Source organism: Octodon degus, unplaced genomic scaffold (genome assembly GCF_000260255.1).
Source record: "Octodon degus isolate 3935 unplaced genomic scaffold, OctDeg1.0 scaffold00007, whole genome shotgun sequence".
NCBI classification, from domain to species: Eukaryota; Metazoa; Chordata; class Mammalia; order Rodentia; family Octodontidae; genus Octodon; species Octodon degus.
Genome location: NW_004524583.1, coordinates 12,157,536 through 12,166,480, shown reverse-complemented (window position 1 = coordinate 12,166,480; position 8,945 = coordinate 12,157,536). Strand labels below are relative to the sequence as shown.

At 43.7% G+C, this 8,945-nt stretch overlaps 1 protein-coding gene across 5 annotated transcripts; it reads left to right on the top strand.

Moving 5' to 3' along the window:
• Positions 1–2,286: 2,286 nt before the first annotated feature.
• Positions 2,287–8,442, top strand: Srsf5 (serine and arginine rich splicing factor 5). Of its 5 annotated transcripts, none has more exons than XM_023702488.1 (8): positions 2,287–2,451; positions 3,324–3,468; positions 3,779–3,849; positions 3,967–4,065; positions 4,355–4,424; positions 5,639–5,712; positions 6,394–6,504; positions 6,615–8,442. In XM_023702488.1, the coding sequence occupies exons 2-8, from the start codon at positions 3,343–3,345 to the stop codon at positions 6,898–6,900; spliced, it is 837 nt and encodes a 278-aa protein (XP_023558256.1). In that variant the 5' UTR covers positions 2,287–2,451; positions 3,324–3,342; the 3' UTR covers positions 6,901–8,442. The 5 variants fall into 5 exon arrangements, with proteins under 5 accessions (XP_023558256.1, XP_023558284.1, XP_023558278.1 ...); XM_023702516.1 differs by having other exon boundaries at positions 2,293–2,575; positions 6,618–8,442; XM_023702510.1 differs by having other exon boundaries at positions 2,295–2,451; positions 6,618–8,442.
• Positions 8,443–8,945: the final 503 nt, after the last annotated feature.

Genomic DNA, 8,945 nt, shown 5'->3' with positions numbered 1-8,945 from the left:
GGATGGTTAAGACCAAGATAAAGCAAGACCTATATAACAAAAAATGTAACTTTTGTATCTGACAAGGTCAGTCAAATCCCCTCAGGATTTACCCTGAAACCCTGTACCACACTGCAGTTTGTAGATCCTTTGTCAGTGTCAGCCATGCGGATGAGTCACGGCCATTGCTTGACCAATTTGCTCTCTGTGAAAGCCTAAGAGAATGTTTTCTCTCTAGGTGAAAAATTACATACTTTATTTTAAATCCGACACTGTATCAGATCTTCAGTTAAATCAAGTATTGTTAGCACATCCATCCATAGGGGGAACTTCAGCTGAAGGGAGCCAGAACTGGTGAAGAAAGGGGGGTTGACTGTTTGCATAACAAAGAGACAAGCAAACTTTTATGATTTGTTGGGAGTGGGCGAAAAGCCCAGCAAGTGTCCACAGCCACTGGCATGGTTTTAAAAAATGTTTTTTTTCTCCTGAGACTGGACTACTGGATGTTACAGTTAACTTGGTTTAGGAATTGCTGAGTTACTCTGGTAGCTGGGGCCATCATCCTGTGCAAATATTTTCGCCTTGTTGTTTGGTTTGAGTTTTGACGTTAGGGTTGAAAGATGTCAGATGCTCAGGGTTGCAGCTGTGAGGAGCAGAGCGTGAGGACAGAAAGATAGGAGAGAGCAAGAAAAACACACAGCCGCTCTGATGCTCAAAAAGACAAGCTAGCCCTCCCTCTCTTATGGCCTTCAATAAACAGCTTTAAGGAATGAACAAGTCTATATGCACAACTGGACAGAATCTGACCCAAAAAATAAGGGAACATAGTATGGCAACAGAGATGCCGCATTATGTTTTGTTCCATTTTAGTTATCTATCAGCTTTCTATAGGCTTAGATCTGAAGAGGCAGTGTTTTTAGCAAGTGCATCTTTTATGCTTGCGTAAAGTAACCTGGGCAATGGCTAAACCAAACTTCAGGGGGTGTTAATTTACAGCAAAACCTACCAGGAACCCAATAATGCATTGCCCAGCTGTGTGATCTCCAAAATTAGTGATTTTTAAGTCTGCAAAGAACAAGAGAAGTTAGGGGGCTTGTCTAGGTTTTACTCTTGGTAACGATTCCTGTATTTTTGCATAAGAATTTTGCTTTAGTGTCTTCAGTCTCATATCCACTCTGCTCAAGAAGTGAAGTGCCACATACAAAGGGCAATAGTTTACTGTGTCCAGGGGTCTGTTGCGTGGACTCAGCCTTTGTCTCACTTTGGTGGGCTCTAACTACCTCAAAGCCATCCTTATCTTCTCAATAGAATTTTCCTGTGTCCCAACAGGGGTTCTTTTTATTTGCACCTGTCATTGCTAAATGGACTAGCTCATCCCATACAAACTGTCCAAATTCGTAAGGGCCCCTGAGGGCACAGTGAAGCCTAGTTGTCTCTTCTTTCCCGAACGACTTTATCACTCTGTAACTCTAGTTGCAGGCTTGCAACCCTAGATTGTGTGCACATCTCAAAAACGGTATGCTTTGGGTTCCACCTAGAAGCATTAAAGAAAATTTTCAGCGTCTTTCTTACGCTTCAATTTCTAGGCCCACCAAATTTAGCAGGCGAAATGCTGGAACTAAGGAGGGGCCTCTGTGTTTCATTACACTTTGAAAGCCCGTCTTTGCTCTTGAAGAATGATAGACTTCCACGTGTTATACTACAAAAATTTAAAAGGGGAGCATTAACCAAATACTTGGAAAAACAATTTAAGTTTAAAAAGCAAAAACAAAACAACCAGCTTGACACCTTGTAGTCGAAATCAGTCCCAGAGTGATGAAAAGGCATAAATCTGCATTCAGCCCCAAGTTAAAATGGCCTTCTTAGCTGCAGGTTCAATTTTAGGATTTCACCACCTCCAAACCCTCCATTAAACACACACACACACACACACACACACACACACACACAGCTCCTCAGACTTCTTGGTACAACACAACTGCAATTGAATTTGCTTGGGCCTCAAGGAGCACCCTTAAACTGCACGCAACAGGGGCCAGAGACGCGGGCTTTGTAACCCTCGAGGTATCTAACGAAAAACTGGACAGGAAAAGGGATGCCCGTCAGAATATTTGTACTCCAGAGGCGAAGACAAACGCGATTCCGCCAGCCAGGCACCCAAAACGTCCAGGGCGTTGTCTCCGCAGCCCCGCCCACAGCCCCGCCCACCGCGGCCAGGTTCGCTCTCCGGGTCACAGAGAGGAAGTCCCGCTTCCGCCCTGGAGCCAACGGGGAGGCCCGGCCCGGCCCCAGGGGCGGGCCCGGAAGTGACGCAGGGATGCCCCTTCCATTTTGTGGCTCTCCAGAGCTGCTAAGTGCGTCAGTTTTGGAGAGACGTAGACGAGTTGTGTTCTGGTCTGCGGGGAGGTAGACGGCTTTGTCGCAGACTACAAACCTCTGTGGGTCTCAGCCGCCAGAGATCCTGTCCGGTAGGTGAGTGGCACACTTTGAGGGCAAGGCTCCTCGGATCGAGGCTTCTTCATGGCCGCTCAGTTCGCGAGCGGTGGGGGCTGCTCTTTTTGCGGAGGACGGCGTCTAATGAACGCAGTTGATCGAGGTGGGCGCTGGGGCACCTCTCATTATTGGTACTATTTGAGGGGTACAGGTGGAAGGGCGGTCACGGCGGTTGTTTTTACGGAGGGCTCGCCCGCCCCAACTTGCCAGGCGTCCGTCATTACCCGACCCGGCCTGGAGTGGGCCGGGCCCGCTCTGGCTTTGCTCGGGCTGCCGTACTGGCGCCCTGCGGGCGTGCACAGGGACTCTGGCAGGGCGGGGCCGGGCAAGGGGAGTGAGGCTCGAGCCCCTCCGCCGCCGCAGGCTCCACGGCCGCCATCTTGTGACGGGGGTGGGGGGATCGGGAGGTTCCGCCTGCGGCCGTCTACGCAGGCGCGGCGGGGGCCTCGCGAGATCCATCCCTTGTCCGCTCTGACCCGGCGGGCGGTGACGCGCTCGCGGCCGTCCGCTATTGGTCAGTGTTACGAGGGGCGGGACCAGCTCCGCCCGCGCTTCTCGGCTTTTCGGAACTGCGGCAGAAGGGAGGAGGCGCGAGTAGGGGAGAGTGCGGCTGCGCAGTTGGAGCCGAGACGGTGGGCGTTGCGGTCGATGCAGTGAGTGTATGGCGGGTAACGTGTTGGGAGCCAAGTTTTAATTGTGTTTGCAGGGCATCTGACACGATTAAGAGGCATTGTTTGCAGTCTTACGTATAACATTACAGTACTGGGTAAATACTTTTGTGCCATATATATATTTGGCAGCTAGGCATAATGTGTCATTCATTGGTACCGTCTGTTGTGTGTTTCTAACAGGGCCCACTAGCAGGAGGTCATGAGTGGCTGTCGAGTGTTCATCGGGAGACTAAATCCAGCGGCGAGGGAGAAAGACGTCGAAAGATTCTTCAAGGGATATGGGCGGATCAGGGATATTGATCTGAAAAGAGGGTTTGGTTTTGTGGTAAGTATTTTAGAACTGGATGAATTACCTGTTAGGTAGTGTGGAAAGGTGTTACTAAGCAGTATTTTTGCTATTATTGAGTCCTGCTTTGAAGTTTTGTTTTCGGAAAAGATTATGGAGTTTTGACTGAATTTTAAAGATTAGAATAGTTTAGGGCTGGAGGCCACTCCCCATTACCCCTACATTAGGTATATGTGTATCTTGATGTTAAGGTCCTGCTCTTCCCATCTTGTCTCAGGTTTTTAGTGTACCTACTGTGTTGTGAAAACGCATGCTTGAAGCCCAGTAAGCATCTTAAGCTCTGTTTTAGGAATTTGAGGATCCCAGGGATGCGGATGATGCGGTGTATGAACTTGATGGAAAAGAACTTTGTAGTGAAAGGTGAGACAATTAATTTTATAATTAGCTCTAAAAATGGAGTAGTAGTCCGCTGGGGTAGATCTCTCAGATCTTTGTATGTGGCTTACGTACATAATGGGGATTTTTTTGTTTCTACAGGGTTACTATTGAACATGCTAGGGCTCGGTCCCGAGGAGGAAGAGGTAGAGGACGCTACTCTGATCGTTTTAGTAGTCGCAGACCTCGAAATGATAGACGGTATGTAGCTGCTTTGAACAATTGTTCCTGCAGGGACACTGTTGAAGTTTCAGGAATCATTTGCAGTGAATGGTCCTGGCACTCACTTAAGTTTACTTTATGATACAGTGCTGTTTCTGATGAGTAACTGGTTGTATGTAGAGTAACACAGGAACTGTTGGTGGAGGTCATTTGATTGGCTACATACCCTGCTTACTTGAACTTGTCCACAGTTGAACCCAAATGCACATGTTGCTGCACATAACATTGCATTTTTTTTTCCATTGTGAATACTCATTTTCTTCCTCAGAAATGCTCCACCTGTAAGAACAGAAAATCGACTTATAGTTGAGAATTTATCCTCCAGAGTCAGCTGGCAGGTTTGTTGAAAATAGTTTTGAGTTATTTAAATGTGGCTTTATAATTTTTAATGGGAAATTAATGTTTTATTAATATATCTTATTAAAAATAATTTTATACTTAAATTAATGGATTTAATTAAATTATAATTTTAAACTTTAATTAAATGTAACTGGGGGATTGTTTCAATTTTTAATATTGTGATCAAATGTAAATGTTTTGAGGATATTTTTCATGTTTTTTAAAATCAATTTTAACCAAATATTAAACCCTTTATTTGCCAGCCTATCTGTGTCGTTGGCCTAATGACGAGGAGTGCCTGTGGGTTATCCTAATCGTTGTCTTGGTCACTCTTGGTTGGGCCTGGTTGACTTTGCCAGTCAGCTCCTACAGTGATCAATTGGCCACCTCTAGATCTGTGTTTGCCGGTCTAGACGTAATCGGTGCACTTACTTGAAGTGCCGGGTTGCAGCGATCCCAGAGCCTTGATAACGTGATCTGATCCCTAAGTTGAGAGCTGTCTTCTGTAACGCTTCCGAATAAGAGGTCCTGGTCGAAAGAGTTGAAAAGATACGAAATTAGTTGGTCGTTGGAATCCTGGTCGCAGTAAAGTGTTCCTTGGTAACTGCACAAGAGTAGAACATGTCTGCATCGCCAGTAGTCTGCTAATAGGGAGGGCTGTGCGATTAAAGGCTTCCATCGATTGGGTAGTATCCATCAAGTGGGTGGCGAAGAGCCAGTCGGGCATTTGTCATGAAGGTTTCTCCGACCGATTAATGGTTTGCTGCTTGACTAGCCTAGGGAAATATTAATGAAGGTAATGTAAAATTTTTTAATGACATCTGGGGCACAAAATAACTGGTGTCTTGTAAATGTTCTGTTTTTTTAAATATAAAACTTCTACTTTAGTCCTTTAAAAATATGTACTGTTTCTTTTGTTCTGTTTTTTGTTCGTTTGCTTTTTTTTCTTTTGTACTGAGCTCAGTATAGACTAATACTATTTTAATGTTAAAAGTCTCTTATTTTCTCTAGCATTTTGCTTAAAAGCAATATGCTATTTGCTTATTTCGTGCCCTGACATAATTTTGATTTCTGATAGAATACAAGTGTGGTATATGCCATGTTTGTACTTTATCTAACAACTTCTCTTTCAGTAGTCTTGTTTTTATACCATGTGATTGTTTGTGTGTCATCGCTTCCTCTTCTGTGCTTGACACAATTGTCTTGTGTTAAGGATCTCAAAGATTTCATGAGACAAGCTGGGGAAGTAACCTTTGCGGATGCACATCGACCTAAGTTAAATGAAGGGTGAGTATACTGGAAGCTCTGAAAACCTTTTGAGATAGTCTGTTCATTTTATTGTGAGCATTTCTGAGGCCGTACCATTGCAGATTGTTCCCTGTAGTGGTTCTTTGTCAAGCACTGTTTGGTGTCCCTGAGGGCATTTGGCACAGTGTTTAGAGTTTGGTTTTCTTGTCAAATGATTGTGGTACTGCTGGCATCAAGTGGGTAGGGGCTATAAATATCTGACAGTGCTGCATAGAACTCCCTCACAACCAGGAGATGGGTGGCTTAAAATTTCATCTGTCAGAATCTTGCCAGCCAAATAGCTCAGCAGATTAAAGCACCTACCAGCGGTCATGCAGGGGCTGGGGGTTCCATCCCTGGTCCTGCTGTGCCAGCCCCGCCTGTGGGGCATGCTGAAATGGCAGTTGAGACTGGGTCTGGTGGTGCGTGCCTATAATCCTAGCTCTTGGGTAAACAGGCAGATCACTACAAGTCTGATCTAGTAGTGAGACCCTGAACACTGTAGAGTGAATTAGCTATACCAAAAAAAAAAAAAAAAGTTTTGCTGTGTTACATTATATTTTGGAGCTAAGTAGCAGTAGCAAAAATGATCAGAGTACTTACTTTCTAATTGATAGTGCTGTGTACACTGTGAGGTCCTGGGATATATGTACTTTTAAAATGATAATTTTTTTATTTTAGGGTGGTTGAGTTTGCCTCTTATGGTGATTTAAAGAATGCTATTGAAAAACTTTCTGGAAAGGAAATAAATGGGAGAAAAATCAAATTAATTGAAGGCAGCAAAAGGCACAGGTATCTGTCACATACTTTTAAATTGGAAATTTTATTTAATGTGTTTGTGTGGTCTGTCATGTAGGCTGATTTTGTTTTGTTTTTGTTTCCCCTATTCAAATTTTTTGTAGTAGGTCAAGAAGCAGGTCTCGATCACGGACCAGGAGTTCCTCTAGGTCTCGTAGCCGGTCTCGTTCCCGTAGTCGGAAGTCTTACAGCCGGTCAAGGAGCCGGAGCCGGAGCAAGTCCCGTTCTGTTAGTAGGTCTCCTGTGCCCGAGAAGAGCCAGAAACGTGGTTCTTCAAGTAGATCTAAGTCTCCAGCATCTGCAGATCGCCAGAGGTCCAGGTCAAGGTCCAGGTCCAGGTCCAGGTCCAGGTCCAGGTCCAGATCCAGATCAGTTGACAGTGGCAATTAAACTGTAAATAACTTGCCCTAGGGGCCTTTTTTAAAAAACAAATTCCCAAACCATACTTGCTAAAAATTCTGGTAAGTATGTGCTTTTCTGTGGGGGTAGGGTTTGGAGGGGGTGGGTTGGGCTGGATATCTTTGTAGATGTGGACCACCAAGGGGTTGTTGAAAACTAATTGTATTAAATGTCTTTTGATAAGCCTTCTGCTCACATTTTTGTGAATGTCTGAAGTATATAGTTTGTGTATATTGACAGAGCTCTTTTATAACTAAAGCAAACTTAATTTTTTGTACTAGAAAAAAGTTTTGAATATTTTAGTTCTTGGTTATTCAAATATGTTAATTAAGAATTAGTTTAATGCTTCAATTAAACTAATTAATAGCTTTGGACACCAAAAGAGCTCTAAATTTGCTTGTATATAAAGGCTTAATTTGAGTTTTTCTTGTTAGGGTTAAGGGTGTCCTCCTATTCACCCATTAACAGTTGCAGGATAGACACACACGGCAGCTGTTTGTCAATGATAATAAAATACTACAAAATTGCTTTTTTTGTTTGAGGAAGTCCCACATTCTTACTGCCATTTCCTTTCACGTTTAAATTGCAACATATCTGTAATCCGGGATGATTACTAACATTTCCAGATTATTTGGAGAAGCTGACAAGTCAGTGAACTGTTGAAATGTGTGTGTGTGTGTGTGAGAGAGAGAGAGAGAGAGAGAGAGACTGAAAGTTGGTAGTGACCATGTATGTGTGGACGCGTGTGCGCGTGCGTGCAGAGGTACTTCCCTAGTATTTCATTTACCATCTGACTTTATTGGCATCAAGTTAGTGAAACTGAAAGAGCCAAAGGACAGTTTGGGAAACAAGTTGTACGTTTCTTGCCGGTGATAGTACAGTTTAGGTGGCCTGACTTTGTTAGGTTGACGAGCTAATACAGAAGGTTGAGAGACTTCCATCCTGCTTTGCGTAAATGTGCCACTGCGTTTAGAGAAGGCAGCAGTCCTGTGTACTTCTTCATTGAGGTTTTAGAGCTCTATATCTTAAGTCTTCAAACTTGCCCCGTAAGTGTGGGAAATGAACTTTAGGAATGACAAAGACCACTCTTTGACCTTTGTTTTGGGAGTGAGGCTAGAATACTTAGTAAGATCTGTTTAACATCAAACTGTAATAGGTGATTTTAAGTGCTTACTTGGGATCTTTGAAACTATTAACTACCATATTACAAAGGGAATACAGGAGCTTTACAAGGACTGTTAAGGGGTGGAGTATTCTAGAGTCCAAGAAGTCTATAGTTTTAGGCACCCTAGAACTGTATGGTTCTCTTTTATTTTTTACTCTAGCTTTTAAGGAAGATGAGGTTAGAAAAAATAAACTTGGCTTTCCTGAAGCGGTATAGGAGTTAGGAGTATGAATCTCTGTCTGGAGAGTAGATTTAAAATGCTAGAATGTTCTTAAATGAAGACCCTTAGAAGATTAGAACTTGAACCATGGAGTAACATGGGTCCTCTTAAATAGGCTGAGTCTTAAGTTTGCGGTGTGCTGGTTTATTTAATTGAGGGGACTGGGTTTATTAAATCTGGCAGAACCTAGAGTTTTCATTTGTAACCACTGAAGGTTGTGTAACTTAGTCTGAAGTTTGTATCAAGGCAGTTTTCCTCCCTTAAGCTCTTTAGGTGTACTCAGGGCAGTATATAGTTCTTTTTTTAAAAAAATGTATTTGGTACAGGGCTCACTACACAGCTTGGACTAGTCATGATCCTCCTGTTTTCAGCCTCTCTAGCACTAGGATTACTTGTTCACTGGCTCAGTGTGCCCTGGGGGTGGGGCTGGCTTAGCAGGTGGGACCTAGCATCAAACCCTGGTTCCTGTGCTTGCCAAAGCAGGCGCTTAGTCTGCTGAGCTGTCTCACCGGCCAGGGCAGTATGTAGTTTAAATTTTCTAGTTGTTTTCATTCTTTTTTTGGTGGGATTTTTGTTCATTTTTGGAAGTGAACTAAAGGCTTTGACCTTGCCAGACCACTAAGTTACATCCCTGGCCCATTACATTTTTTC